We start from the raw sequence: 16210 nt of genomic DNA on the forward strand, positions 1-16210 counted from the left end.
AACATCTGATTGTAAACAAACTTGTCATATATCCAATAAGATTAGTAATTTGAACTTATATCTAATATTTGATCAGGCAATCCAAGTCTATGTCAACAAAGACGCACAGAACATTGATACGCAGATGAGGCTCCTATTTCTCCTTCCCCAGTTCTCCTAAAGCCTAGCCAAGTCATGACTGAATAAAAAATTATTTGGGAAAGAAGTGATAGAGATGAGGCAACCAGTAAGGTATCTAGATACTTGCTTTCCTTTTTGGACATGGTACCAAAAGGACTCTTGACCCAATCCTTTAAAAGGTAGTCGGGAAAATATTTTCTTTCTTTCAAGAGACACAAACCATCAATATTTCCTACTCTCCTAACTGGAATTTTCCAGAGAAGTACAACTAGCCACAGCAATTTATTTAGACAAAAGGTTTACTCATCACAGCTGTAATTTTTTGTATAACAGGTTCAAAGGCTAACGAAGAGACATAATGGAAACCAGACAGAGGTCTATACCACGGTCTGTCATAGATCCCCTTTTTCCCCCCCAAAACATAAGTGGTAAACTACATGTGAAATAAGCATCTTTCAAAACCAGAATGACGCATTCAGGAGAGAAGCTTGTATTTCAAGCAGAAACTATGAGCTACGTCAGTGGATAAGAGTAAGATTTCTCTCCCTAGTACACTTATAAAACAAATTATGTTAGTGAGGCACCTGAAAGAGCAAAAGGGTTCAGCTAGTAGACTGTTAAATGGTACCATAAAACTTTTGAATTACTTCTATATTTTGAATACAAAATATTGAAATACACCAAAAACAGTTTCAGGTTTCTTTTCTGTTACAGATTTGGTTTTTTTATATATATATATATATATATAAAAAATTATTTATAGGGCAGCTTTTTCCTCTGCATTTGTCACTGTTCCTCAGTAACTTTTGAAACCGTTCAAGGAGAGGTGGAATTGCCATACATTTCCTGCAGCCTTTATGAAGCATCAGTGCCTGGAGAGAAAGCCCTGAATCCTGTGAGCAAGAATTCAAAATACGGTGAGCCCTACCCTGTCCTAACAGTACGTACACACTCCACACCAGTCCCAGCTGCATTCCGAGAAGCCCAGCAGATGTCAGAGAAAACACAGGAGGAAACTGGGGCTACTATGGTAGAGGAAAGAGGTATAAAGCACACAAATCCATCCAAAGTTTTGTTTTGCTACTTGGAGGACAGCTTTCATTTTAATTGGCAATTTAAACCTACGTAACATGCACTTTTCTAACCATTTTGTGGGTATCAAAGTTATTTCAGATGACAGTATAATACTGGCCTAAAGTGTTAATACATCTTTAATAGTATTGTTTTTAGCAGATAAACCTCAAGATGATTTTGAAATTGTTTGTCAGAGTAGACTACAGTTGATGAGTAAGCTTTCTCTATGACACTTAAAGAATGGGCTTTTACAAGGCTTATCCCGCTACATAGAACATTTTAAAGAACAAAACACATTTAAGATCGCGTTCAAAACACTGGTTTTTAAACTATCATGATATTTAAAGAGACTAACAATTTATTCAATGTAAACGCAACATATAAAGTCATGGAGTTCCAAATACACATCCGGTCTGCCACTTCTAGTTTTGTGCAAATTAATTTACTTAAAATAATCTCAAATCTAGCATAGTGTCACATAACATCCAACCTCCAGAGTTAAAGAACTGATGTTTTTCACATCTGCTTGAAATTAGACTTCCCAGTTTTACTAAATTTATTTTTTATTTTAAACAAACAAACAAAAACCCCTGTAAACCATTACTGTAACAGCAGTTAGCAACAAGAACGGGTGACAACTGTCAGTCTCCAAATATAACTTAAGTTATGCCCTTTCTTACCATCAACTTTTAGTCAAACATGTAAATAAATACAAGAACTAACACAAATAGAAGTTACCACTATAAGAAAATACAATATATGCTGCAGTTTGGAATAAAATATCATACAATATTGGCTGCATCATCTGGAATATGTATTTGGCTGCTTAAAATAGTTTGATGCTAAACAGTTAAACCTTTTCTTTGTGTAGAGGACTACACTTTTACTCACCATTAGAAATGTGTTTTGTGATTAATTTTATACTAGCATATTAAACTCCTAAATGTGAAAATGACTCAAGTCATTTAGTGAAGTAAGATACCATAGGCACCATAATATATATTTTTTTTTCTTTTTAAACAAAATCTGGTGATGAACCAGCAGTAACGAAGTAGGATGAAAATTAAAAGGCACATTCAGGCAAAAAATAATGAACACAGTTTGCATGATGCTGTATTTAAAAAAAAATAATTTATGCTCTGAATAATTGATTGGATCAGGAACAAATATTCTAGCAGATTCTAATCTGTCAGATATAGTAAATTTTGTAAAAGCTGTACAATTCAAATTATATAATTATTTTTTAATGTTGAATTTCAGTTTGTTTTAAGGTCAGTATAAGGCTTATAAGCAAGTGCACGTTAAGAGGACTGACAACTCAAAACCTCTTGTTTTCTGAGTGCATAGAAATAAAATGAGCAATGAGGATATTCCTTGCAAGAAGATGTATTCTTGTATATGTGCAAATCTTAATCAAGTACTTGAGCGTCTTTCAGGTCTTGGAACACACTTCATAATCGCAGCTCTCCACAGGGCAGGGGCAAGTAAAAGGCTTAGAGTAGTCACACTCAGAATAAGAAGATAGACCTGAAAATTGCAAATAAAAGTCATTACTTCTCTTAGTTACATGGTACACTAGGAAGTGACTAGTAGTTTAAGAGATCGGACTCTTCTGGACAGTATTTTCAGGAGACTTCACCTGTATTCCTAACCAACTATATGCATATTGCTACAAAAGCAAACAAGTACACGTTCAAATCATCCAATTATCTGTTTACCTGGTTTGAAGATACAATTACAAAAACAACATTATGAGCTTATAGAAGAACAATTATTTACACATATAGTTAAAGAGGTCAATTTTGAAAGCTCAATGTTTGCTAAAAGGTCACAGGCCAAACACCACTTTATTTAAAAAAAAAACAACAAAAACACCCCCAACACCAACACCAACCCCCCCCCCTCCAAACAACCACCCAAAACTATTCTGGTTTAATGTTATAATGGCAAAATTCACTACTATTTTATACACTAAAAAAAGCAAACAAAAATCCCTTTAAGTCATACTGTACATCTTCCTAAAAAAGATCTTAACTGCACAGTCTGAATGAGTCTTATAAAACAGCAGCAGGAAGTCGTTTTGAGGTCTCAACCAGAAGACTGACTTTTGGAAATTTCAGAGCTATACAAACCTATACAGTAGATAATCACATGAGAGCTGCCACAGAAAAAAATGAAAGCCTGAAGGCCTCCAAGCACAGTGGGTGGGCCCCTAAACTGGTTCTGTGATCACGTATGGATATCTTGAAACTCTGTACAAACACAGAATATTTGTAACTCCTTATTATATATGCAGGCGTGAACATGAAAATGAATCACCTTTACCTATACAAGTGAACAGCACTGTGTAAGTTTTTAACACGTGCTTTATTTGGAATTGGTTCCAGCATTATACAGCCCAGTTCCTCACACAATGAAAAGCTCGGAGCACCAGCAGAGTATTTTTGTGAGCAGAGATACAGAGGAGAAAGCAGCTAGCACTAGGAAGTGAGGTCAGTTGTTGTATCTCTATAGCTGTAATTTACTTAATTTCACAAAGCAGACTCCATCTTAAAAAAAATAACATTCTCACAGCTTCAATATAGAACTAAAGTTTAAGGTTTCTTTCCTGGGGGATTCTTTTAATGACAGCTGAAAAAGCTGGTTGTTTTTTCTGCAGAGGATTTAAAATGAACAAGCTTTGCAGGTAAAGACTACAAGTTTGTTTGCTTGTTTAAATGTTAAGGCAATTTTCACTTCACCATATCTGCTCTCTAGTTCTTACTTACTGATAATTCCTTATTCAAATGCTATACTCTCAGTTACCTCTTTCTATAGCTCTATCAAGATTTTAAAAGCAAAGGCTTCTCAGTCTTAGTGAGTTGGGTGCTATCTACAATGCACTGCTCAGTTAATAAAGAAGTTGCAAGTGAGAGCAGTTAAGGTAAAGCATTTATAACTAAGATGTTTAAAAGTAAAACCTGCTATTTAAAATGTTAAAGTACAATATGAAACAAGTAAAAAATGGAACTAAGAACCCTGTCAGGGACATACGTGTCTCCATTTGTACGGGTTGATTCTACTTATTAACAGTCGAGAGATGCCACAGTGTTTCAAATACAGTGTAATACAAAATCCCAGTAAGTGATTCAGGTGCAAAAAAACAGAATTAATACCTATAGAACAGCTTACCTCCCGAGATATGATCCCTGCTCTGCGTGCTCTACTTCCCAGAACAAAAGAGAATTCACTGACTTGTGCCAGTCCTGCTGAGACAATCCACTTGATATACTGGCTGGTCTTTGGAAGAATCAGAGAAAGGACAAGCACTGCCAAGACAAACTTAAAAAACGTTTTTTTGGGTTGTTGAGGGTTTGGTTGGTTGGTTTGTTTTACATAAAAGAAGTGCAATAAATAAAATAGTCCAATCTTTGTAAGATACATAGCATCAAATACAATAATTCTGCACATAAACTAAACTAGTGGACTTCTAAATGTATCTTCTGTATTAACATCAAAAGAGACAAATGTACATTGCACATTAAAAAGTAGGATCTTGTTTACTATAATAAAAACACTTGATAACTTTGTCACAAATCCCAAGCTAGATAAATAGATGTTTCTCCATGCGTAACTAACTTTTAACATTAAATGCAATCCTTTTTTTTAATATCCTAAGACTGTTGTATCAAACTGTATTCTAACCAGCAAGATTCCTCCAAATACAGATTTACAGTGAAGATGTTATACTTTCTGTTATATCAGATGTTCAGTTCTTGCACAGAATTTTCATTAGGGCATGCAGCACAAAGATTATTTAGACTATTAAAAGATAAAAAAAGAGAAAAAAGAAAATACCTTCATTATGACCACTGACAGTGTAAGGAATAGTAAGACCGTGAGTTCATATATTACAAATGTGGGGAAAACATGAAGTCCTAGGAGGAAAGAAAAGAATATTTCAAAGTTTAAGGCCAATATCTTGCTATGATAATTTTCTGAGTTAATAATAGATTTAATTGCAAGACTGTATGCTCAAAAACAAAAAGCCCTAACATACCTACCAACACTACCTACTTGATCACTCAAGCACTTCCTGCATTATCCAACCATTTTTCCTTTGGAGGGGTTTAGCACAAACAATATTCCCAGTTGAGTTAAATGTATACGACTGATGCATGAGCACTTCAATTTATAAAGTTTTCTCTCTCCCACACCAGTCAACAATCCAGAATCTGAACTGAAACACACCTCTAATGAAAGCTATAAAAATACTGCAGGAAAACAATTCCATTGTTCTGCATAGTGATTGTAACATACACTTTGCTAGCCTTTTAACATTTTTGTACGACATGCTAGTGGACTGTCACTGAACATGATATTCAGTATTTGCACAGACTATAGCTACAACAGAAAATGTAACTGTTTTGATTCCGTGACTCTCACCTGCAAACACTGAAAGTCACCTGAACTGGAAAAGTCACTTAGACTGGAATCAGGTACAGTCATAAACGCCTGACCATGGTCTAACAATGAAGGAATTATATAAAACTGCACTGCTATCATGTTGTGGGTTTGGCGGGGGGGGGGGGGGGGGGGCGGCTGTCTTTTTTTTTTTTTCCATTTTTGCAATTTTTTGGTCCTTTCATTTTGGTAATTATACGAAGCAAGATAACAAGAACCATAAAGAGCAGAGAAATTTAAAACTAAATCCTGCTAATATTAAACATAAGAAAAAGAAGTATTTGTTGGAGAAGTCCTGGATTCCCTGAGGAAGAATCTTACTCACAGCTGACTAAGTCCATTTTTTCCTCCTAGGGTATAAGGAACTTGTACAGGCAAACTGTGTATCTTTGGAAGCTCATTCCTTTTTCATAAAAGCTCTTAAAAAGAGGAACCAAAATAGTAGTGGTGTTTCTGATAAAACCGTAATAGTTGGCAGTTCTCCAAACCAGTTATTTCTGGTGAAGGACAAGAGTTTAGCTTTCTAAAGCATAAGGCATGTAAATTGATGCTGTAACTTCTTATTTTAATGCGAGACAAGTTTTTAGTTATTTTCCCTGCCCCGTAGCGCTGCAGAACCAGAAGAACTGTAGAGAACTAAGAGTCATCTTCTCTTCCTGAGTGCATGAGAGAAGTTACAGTGACTTCACAATGTTTTGTCCATACACACATTCCATTGTGGATGGAAATGTACTTCAAGTACATCAGAGATTTTCATACAAGTACGACCCAGTCAGCATGTACACGCCCTGTTTTATTTCTTAATTTCCTTCCAACTACTGAAGCACAAATGCAAAAGACTAACAGAATAAGGGGAGAGATGGCAGAGTAAGAGACAAACACCACACCAAAAAAAGAAATCCAAACGTGTGCACGCATGCATGTAGAGGGGCAAGTAGTTTGTTTTTTTTTTTTACTGTGTATCATGTGCACATTGCTCATTCACCTTTAGGCCGGTCTCAGAAACATACATGAAAAGCAACTAGAGGAATACAGACTGTAACAATGTCATGTTTGGTAAGAGGGCCAACTCTGCCAATCTGGAGTTGAAGATTTCAGAGGGAGACTATAAATACAGCCTAGTGCTCTCATCGCTACTGGTGGAGTTACCTTTTCAGTTCTGATCAGACAGGCAGTCTGTAGTCCATTTGATCTGCTGCCCGACATGGAGATTATTACCATATCCCAAAGAGCCAAGGCACAAACTACCGCAGATTTCTATACCAGTCCCATGGAGGTAAGCGTCTGCAAGGTGAAGCAAGCCTAAACGTGGTACATACACTATTCTGAGCAAACAAATAAACATCCCAGCACACAGACATGTTTTGGGGGAAATAAATCCCACCGCAGTGGATTTCATGGTCATTACAGACCTTTGCCCCAGCCTGTGAAGATCCAAACATCATGACCACATCCTGGAAGATCCAGCATCAAGAAAAGGAAGCTCGGAGATCCTTGACAGCGAACAAGATTAGAGAAACCAGAACTCTGTTGGTCAAATTGGAGCCAGTAGAATTAATTCTGACACATCCTCAAGACAGGACACCACTCAGAAAAATGATGTTAGCAATGCATTGGGATCCTGTATCTACCAAGATTAATGAACCTAAGATCACAGCTAGCAAATGCAATAAATGCTGTAGCCCTGGCTAGATCATTAAGTAGCAAAGGGAAAAACCAACATTCATCTCCATCTTTCTGCAAAGGCGAAAGTCCTCTTGATTCTAATATCAGTTCTGAAAGCTTGAAACCTCCAAGTTTCATTGTGTTCCATGCAGGACAACAAAGCAGTAGAGCTGGATGGATACGAGATGGTGATTTATGTCACCTAATGAATTCCAGTTGAGATCTTCCTTTAATTTCTCTCAAATTCAACAAAAATGTTGAGGTTCATCAGAGAAACATTGTGTGCTTGTTTGTTCTGGACAGTAGTAGTGCTGACAGTGTGAGCATCACCCGTCTTCTGAAGAAAAAGACCACACTGGAAAAGGGTTTTCAGCATCTTGCATTCAAGGTCCAACGCTGACCGCAAGATTTACCCAGAAGGCAAACATGGAACATGGCAAGTGAGTACATCTGTACAGCACATTGAGGGGACGCAACCTTGCCAGTCAGTGGAAGTAATCTGCCTCCTCACCAGTGGCAGATAGGGTCCTGATGCCCAATTTCAAACTCCATACGCCTTGTAGACTGACAAAAAAATGGGATATTGGAGCCTTTAAAAAAACAAAGTCAAACAGTCTATGCAAAGATGCCTTCCATCTTTCTAAAAAGCCATCAAACCAAAATCAAATGATGCAGAGGTGGAAAGGGGTCTGAGTACTAGGTACCAAAACAGAAATGAGAAAGTTCTCAAAATGTGGCTCTAAGGGATTGGTCCAGATGTCCTCTCAAAAATATTAGTGAGGACAGAAAGACAAACAGGAACTTTCTAACCTCAGCAGATAACATCAAGAGAGCCAGAAACCTTGAAGAACACACACAGGCGTAAATGAATGTACAGATGGAGAGTAACTCAAAGTGTAGCTGTTAATGCCTAACCGTAAAGGTGTATTATTCCCACAATGCACCCATGCGCAAATTTGAAAGCAGTAGCATTACACAGGTCAAGCTAAGGGCAGGACCACTGGTATAGATATTACACAAACAAGTACTATTCAGCTCAGGTTTTAGTCACCAGAAGAATTTCTGTAGTGAGAACAGAAAAGCAGGCATTTAAGACAAGCAAAATAGGACTAACTTTTCCAAATTATATTTTTACAGTCACTTTTCAATTAAGTCAAATTGTCCCATTTATTCCTTTATTCTACAAGGAACAGAAATTACATTACTGCAGTGGCATACCATCACACCTCAGGATCTCAAGTGTTTCTGCTCTCTATGATAGGGTGCTTGCTGCATATAGCAACAAGCCTTTTTAGGCAGGGCGGGAGAATCTTTCCCTGTGGCATTTACATAATTTCACATAGTAAATCTCTAATGTATTTATAGACACATATCATTTGCATGTGTATATATATAAGTAGAGAGCAAGCAAGAAGTCTTTTCTTACTAGCTTTCTTTTTTTAAAAAAGTTTAAGGAATACTTTTTATCCTACTCAGGCTTTTTTCGCAACATCACATCACTCCGGTTTAAACCCTACCTCCTTGCCTCCCCACAGAACTTCCTGTTAACCACAACATTTGAAAGTAATTGAAAGTAAAGGGGGAAGGGTGGGATAATGTTTATTATTTGGGGTGGGGGAGAGGTTTTGTTTGTTTGTTTTTTGTAGGGGTTTGGGGTTTTTTTGTTTTTTTACAAGCAAGCATTGTCACATTTTGTCAGAGGCTTATAACATAGCTCATTTTTTCTGATTTTTAGCTAACTTGCTTCTGAGGCAGGAGTAACACCCATTTTCTGTAAAACCATACAAACCTGTTAGACAGTTTTCTTCTCTTCCCCTTCTTGCAATTATAATGGTAACAACAGTTAAAAAGATTTTTTTTTTAAATTCTGTAACAGAACTACTAAAATAATTTCCTTACAGTATAACATAGGCTATATGGAGTGCTGCCAGCATGCCAACTGATATCTTGTTATTTTCTTGTACTCTACCAAAGTCTTATCTCTAGTCTTAATTTATGCAGTCACAAGAGTGTAGGACAGTATTTTTGTTCAGTCCCTTGTAAAATTAACTTTGGGCTTATAATTACTTGTCATGCTTTGTATCCCTGATAACACTATCCGTTCCATCAGCATCTTTACTGAAACACATAAACGACTTACCTGGGAGTGTTTAGCAATTACTCATCCAACCTTGTCAGTTATATGGGCCCAAGAGTTTTACCATGGCTCACCACTTTCCCCCCTTTATTAAAAAATAAGTTATTCAAATAAATGTATCTACTACTAAACAATCTGACTGATCAGCACAAGTTATTATCATGGGCTGGATAAAACAAAAATCAAGATTGGCAAGCATAACTATTTTATTGTGGCAATAACCAGAGACAGCTTTAGTTTCTGTTATGAAACAATGGGTATCAAACAGGTATATGAGGAAAGGCATTAAAATTAGGCTGATGAGACTTCAGTATTACCTGAATATATATATATGGAGATAAAAAGAACAATAGAAAACTTAAAGTAAAACCACAAGAAAAAGCAAGGGTGGTCTTGGGCGGGGGGGGGGGGGGCGCAGGAACAGACAGACACGGACACCAAACCCCAAGAATTTCTGAGTAAGCATGGATGGAAAGAGGTTGGGTTTGTGCAAAAGGCCACATTCAAACCCTCTATTTTAGACTTTGCAGCGGCCCCAAAATAGGACATGCATCTCCTATACAATCCACAGTGAGAGGCAAGTGCTTTCACAGGGCCCTCATTCACTGTACCTAAGCACTTCAGTAACGTGTTTCTGTTTCCTTTAGAGAAAGCGCATTGGGGCACGCATGGACAGCTACAGAATGTAGCTGTTCAAAATTAAGCTACCCAATTGACTGTAAATATTCTCAGAGTTAACTTGTTCTGGATAACAAGCATGGTGAGTTACTCTCCTGGTCTTAAGCATCAACGCCGCATTTCAGTTGGCATTCAAGTAATCTCTGAGATACATCTTGTTCAATTATTTTTTCCCTGTGTTGAGAACACACAGATCACATTTTCCTAACTCAAGAAACAAGATGCTATAAAAAAAGATGTTTGTTATCATATTCTGCTTCTAGAGAAAACCAAGCCATAAGGACGTTAAATCTACTCTACCAACTGACTCAAAATAGTAATGCAATTTTAGTATGAAGTACAAATATATCCACTGTGAAGACAGAAGAACATTCCAAAAAAAGAAAAAAGGCAAAAAGACCCAAACCAAAAACATCTTTTTACCTTAAAATTTTTAGTTACATGTTTTAAATAGCCCAGACAAATTCAGAATTAACAATGAAAGACTGACATTAAAACAAGAATTGAGACTACAACATGGAAATTGCTTATGAAAATGAATGTTACATTTAAAAATATTAGCAAAGTCAAATGAATGTTGTGGTCAGTTAACATTTTAGTAGCTTAACCAAAAAAAAAAAAAACCAAACTATCTGCTCCCCCCAGTTTGTAGACACCATTTTTTTTTTCCCCTTCCCCCACATTTGTAGGTTAACACTATTTTTTAAGTAAGTTTTCTTAGAAGTTACCTATGGATGCAAAGAAAATGATGGCAAGAAAGTCACGTATTGGTTCAATACAGGACATAATCTCCTCAGTAACCATGTGACCCTGAGAAGAGATCAGAGCTCCGGCTAAGAAGCATCCCAGCTCCATTGAAACATCCAACAGCTCTGTGATCTGTCAAGGAATAACAGAAAAATCTATTGCTGTGTCCTTTAACCCTGAGTGACCTTATATACCATTTCACAGTGAAATTGTAAAACTATACATTGTACTGAATGTAGGAAATTACTATGTCTTTATGCAAGTTCAACAAATAGAATGCAGCATATTTCAGTGTTCTGCAGTATTGTATTTATACAAAGGACTCAAAAAACCAGTTTCCCCTCCATGTTATCTCCTTCCCCACAAAAACAAAAATAAATTTCTTAATATATATTGTAATGCTTTGTGTCACTCTTAAGGATAGCATCTGATTTCACAAAAACGAGAAAGACCATAACAGCTTTGGAGTCAGGATTGCATAATACATTGAGGCTGTGAAATAAAGCAGTAAGAACAGCATATTTTTCAGCTGTCAAACAAGGGGAAAAATAAAAATCAAAGCTTATAATTTGGGAGAATAGTCTCAATTTAGCAGGTCCCAGACATAAATTACATTTTATTATTGTAAATTGGACTTAAATGTGCCTGTGTGCTTTACTGAATAGGGCTGCATTTAAGCATGTGAAGTAAACTGCTGAAATGAAGCACGACATCTTTTTGAAAGAATTCAGACTGCTCTTCATTCTTTTTTGTTATTTGAATACGGTACTAGAAGGAAGAGATGAAACACATGTAAAGAGACTGAACTGAAAACAAAGGAACTGCTTAAGGCAATGCTCAGAACATTAAAAAAAGCAAGCAGAGCTTTTAGTCAGTATAAAGTATGTTTTAAAATAATTACTTTAAAACCATGCTGCTGCAGATGGTCATCTTACTGAGAAAGGGCGATGCTATTAATATTAATAGACCATTTAAAACTGAAGACTTGTTTCCATACTAATTTAGATTCAGCAACAACACACCATAGTACATTTATGGACAACATTCGTCATATCTTGATCGGTGTTACACTGTAAGGTATGAAGCTAAAACTCAAGTGACTTGAAATTAATGGAGGAAAGCAAAAGACACAATAAACAAATCTCCAAGCTATGCATAAAATGCCACCAATATACAAAAGTCTGGGGTTTATTTTTAGAAGTACTAATGTCTGAATGCTCCATAACTCCATTTGTGCTAACAGTCTGTAATTTATTGCAAGACATTTAAGAAAATGAATTGGTTCTGTCAACTAATGCAAATGGTTGCTGATCAGGCAAAACCAATAAGAGGTAACACTATAATGTTACTCTCATTTTAAAACAAAAGGAATTTCAGTGTTTTTCACCACAATTTGAAATTGTAAGAGGGAAGAAGGAAATATGTTAATGGTTGGACTGGATGATCTTAAAGGTCTTTTCCAACCTAAATGATTGTATGATATATATATAAGGCTTTAAAACTACCAAAAGATGAACAAGATAAAGGAAACAGTTATGATCAGGAAACATTTAAGTTGTTCTCATATAGTCGCTTTAAAACTCACAACCTCTTGAGTATGATTAAGATCCAATATAGCCTCTTCAAATAAAGTTGGAATTATTTTTACTATTCAGCAATAATCCCCACACACTTACATGTTAGCAGCAGTAACAGAGCTCCAGATCAAAACTTTTATAGCTAATATTTTAAGTATTCACGTGTACATGGTTAGGCTACCATGTAAGAAGGGATGTAGCATCTCTTGTATCGGAATTGTGTGATACTGTGCTGTTGTGAGAATCACTATGAAGCAAGGAACAATTTAAGTGTGAAAAACATGCTTGTTCAGAAAGCATCAGACATAACTGGAGCAAACTGTATGTCTGTTTGGGTTTGCTCCCACCGCATAAAAACTGAATTCCATTCCATCACTCTGCGGCAAGCTAAGTATGAGCTCAAGGGTCTGGTAGATAAAAAGGCAAATGTTGCTATTTCTTGTCTACTCTCTAGGTACTACACAACTTTGGGTCGACAAAATCTAAGTCACTCTACACACATAAAAGTGTGAAAGGGATGAGAAGGCAAGAAAACAACAAAAAATTACTTTTTTTTTTTTTAAACTCCATCCCCCCTCCTCCAGTCTGTTCTTCAAATTTATATCTAGATTTATACAGAGACTCCTTTTACCATTCCCAACCTGCTCTCTGCTTGTCTGATAATATTACCAATAAGTGGATACATTTTCTCAACTAAATCTGTAGCATCAGGGTTTATTATATATAATGTGTGGGTGCATGCACACATACACACTGGAGAGGGTTTGTTTTACTGGCAGGAAGGCATTCTCCACAAAATTTCTTATACAAGCAAAACTTGGAAAGTATTTTGCATTTTATATTCCCTCTCTGCTTGCATAATTTTTAATGCTTTGTCTCTACCAAACAGGGCTCTAACAATTACTAATCCCTGGGTTCTGCACTGTCCTTTTCTCAACTCCTACATTACAGAAAGCTTTTTCAGTCAAAATTAAATGAAAAGTTTTGTCAATTTACATCGTTTTCCCAGTACAATTTAGTTTTCAGTTGTTTTCAAAGGTTCCATTTTACTCTAATTCAGAAAGGATTGCTTTGCTTTCAGTAGAATATTGGATTTTTATGTTCAAATGTTCTACCACAGCAATAAATAAAGAAAAAAACCATTACTGCTATAACACATTCCAGCTGAATTTCAACCATTTGTTCAGCAGTTGTTTTGCCTATATTCTCTAATAATGCGTATCTTATTGCTAGTCTTTAATCATCATAGAAGCTTAATTAATATGGTAAGCCAGTAAAATTAAAGAAATCCCTGATGTGAAATAAATGTATTAGAAATTCAGGCTTTAATAACTTAAATCTGCCCAAAAGTAAAGAGATTAATTCTAAGCTTGCATTTTAAGGCAGTAGAGCCTTAATGGAAATGGAAACAATTTTTAGTGAGCCTTGTAAAAACTTCATCTCAACTGTATTTTATTAAATAATTAACTAAAATATTGGAAATTACAGTTCTTCCTTAATCATCTCCTTTTAATTAATCAAAAAAGAGTTCATAAGCAGGTTATGAGCCATTGAGAAGTACTCCAGGCAAACAAGGAATGACATTCTTAATACACTGCCGGGAAAAGCATGTACATTTTCATAATATAAAGTACTGCAATAACATAGCTATATTTTCTTTTCATCGTTTTGGTATATAAAGCAAACTGGCAATTTCTCTCAGTTTGCTGCCATCATCCCAGGTCAAACATAATGCAGTCAAACTGGAAGCCACGCCCCCCCATGTATGCACAGTCCTATAAACATGTAAATGTAACTGCTGTCCTTCTTGTCAGGTCAGGTTTTATTTTTTTCCAATTCCTTAATAACATTCAGCAGATGAGTTTTAAAACATAACAAAACTGACCACTGTTGTCCTGCAGATATCAAATACAGCAATTCATTATCAGGATAGTGTTTTAAACAATTTTCCTTGTAAAGTTTCTGTACATACAGAACATGAAAAAGCAACACTACACCAGCAAACACTCTGGCTGACTTATAACATGTTCTTCAGCCCATTGTGGTATATAGCTTGACCTAAAAGTACCAGTTTGGCCACCAATCCTAAATGGTCATATTTAAAACCATAACCTAGATTTGCTCTTTATGTTGCATTCAGGAGAACAGTTTCCCAATTTAAAAAAAAAAAAAAAAAAAAAGGCAGTATCTGCATAACTCAAAGCTTGAAACGGAGTTGCTGAAAGTGTAATAACGATCTGCTGAACCTCTGTCACTGATGACAAGGTACATGATTGAAAGATGCACAACTGTGTCTCGAAGTCAGACTTTTACAGGACTGGCACTGGACACAATCCCCACTCCAATCTGCCTAACTAGTTGAGGGGAAAAAGGGAGGGGGAATTTCAGTTACTTCTGAGAATATCTAAGAACAGAAAGAGGTATCTTAAGCTTCAAATCTTGGTAAAATAGCTCATATTCAACATTTGTTGCATATCTTTTACTCTACGTTTATCAAGTTAGTTTATCAAGAAAAGATATATTTAAGATCCTGTTTCAGATTTAATGAGTTGCAATGTCACCCAAGTGAGCCAAGCAGTTCAGAAATGCTCCAAAGTCACTTCCATACAGAAAGTTCCTCAACTGACAAGATAATCCCTTACATCAGAATTGCTTACTCACTTCTGTCCTATCCTCCCTCTTGTTTTTGCATATAGAATTTGCCCTTATTGGTAGAGAAATGGCAATTCTTGTTTGATTAGTCATCTGAGATTGTCAAACACAGGAAACAAGTAGAATAGATTAAGTTTCTATATAATGTGCATTACATGTGCTAGTGTTACAGATGAACCCCAATACAAGATAAACTGAGGTGGACCCCAGAAACCCAGTCAACACTGAAGCACGTAACAAGTAACTGTATGCATGAAGCAGGAATACAGTATCATTCCTACCCCCTTTGTCATGTATTGGAAAGGATGTGGCCTGCAGAATAACTCACATGCTAGATAGAGTGTTAAAATATTTTGTTTAAAAAGGTCTCTCAAGTTTTCTAAATGGAGCCACAGAGTCATCTTTGGTTAAGACCACTAGAATATGCATTCTCTTATTCCTCCCTCTATAAATTCAAGGTTTTTTTATAGTTACACCAGTATGGAAAATTCTGTGTTTGCAAATAACTATACAAACTCCATCAATATTTAGACTTGGTTTTCAAGGGAGAAAGATCTTTGCAGGAACCATGACAATTTAATTGTTTTCCTAGCTGGTACCCCAAAACCTTAATTTATCCTTTCCAAACACATGCAACATTTTTTCAAATTAGATTGCTGTCCCCCATCCTACGTTTTTATTCCTGACATAGTAGGGCATCTATAACAATTAAGATGTGTTTTCCAGAAGGTTTGTTTGTTGAACAGTTCAACTGGACAACCTACTACTACTTTTGTTTTGGTTCGGTTTTTTCATTTTCTTTTTTCAAGTCTTTGTGCTCAAACCACAACTTGTAGTATTACTATAATGAATGTATCGGTGTCAGTGACTATCAAGCATCTCAACTGGTTTACTGAGGTTACATGCAGTATCCTTTGTACTGTTCCCTTTGATACATTATTTATCAACTTTAAAAGGAAAAACTGCTTTCACTTAAAGTACACAAAATATTTGCTCCTTCACTAATGCTCCCCATGCTGAAGAAGCATTCTGTTTTGCAGTATGAATCCAACACACTCAAACATATTGTCCCTTAGGTTTGTATACACATGTATGTTGTGTAAAGTCCCGTAGACAA

The 16210-nt window shown here is 36.1% G+C and overlaps 1 protein-coding gene across 6 annotated transcripts in view; it reads right to left on the minus strand.

Moving 5' to 3' along the window:
• Positions 1–894: 894 nt before the first annotated feature.
• The window catches only part of SLC9D1 (solute carrier family 9 member D1), a 35198-nt gene continuing 19882 nt past the window's right edge, over positions 895–16210 (minus strand). The window contains exons 11-14 of one of the 6 annotated variants that reach the window (XM_075710328.1): positions 10846–10996; positions 5032–5111; positions 4366–4515; positions 895–2721 (exon numbers count right to left, since the gene is read on the minus strand). In XM_075710328.1, the coding sequence (XP_075566443.1) occupies positions 2608–2721; positions 4366–4515; positions 5032–5111; positions 10846–10996 (495 nt within the window). In that variant the 3' untranslated portion in view covers positions 895–2607. Of the gene's footprint in view, positions 2722–3192; positions 3447–4365; positions 4996–5031; positions 5112–9442; positions 9525–9866; positions 10292–10845; positions 10997–16210 lie in introns of those variants that run through there. The other 5 variants (XM_075710336.1, XM_075710343.1, XM_075710350.1 and 2 more) reach the window with 5 other exon arrangements.

The sequence above is a fragment of the Pelecanus crispus genome, chromosome 1 (assembly GCF_030463565.1).
Source record: "Pelecanus crispus isolate bPelCri1 chromosome 1, bPelCri1.pri, whole genome shotgun sequence".
NCBI classification, from domain to species: Eukaryota; Metazoa; Chordata; class Aves; order Pelecaniformes; family Pelecanidae; genus Pelecanus; species Pelecanus crispus.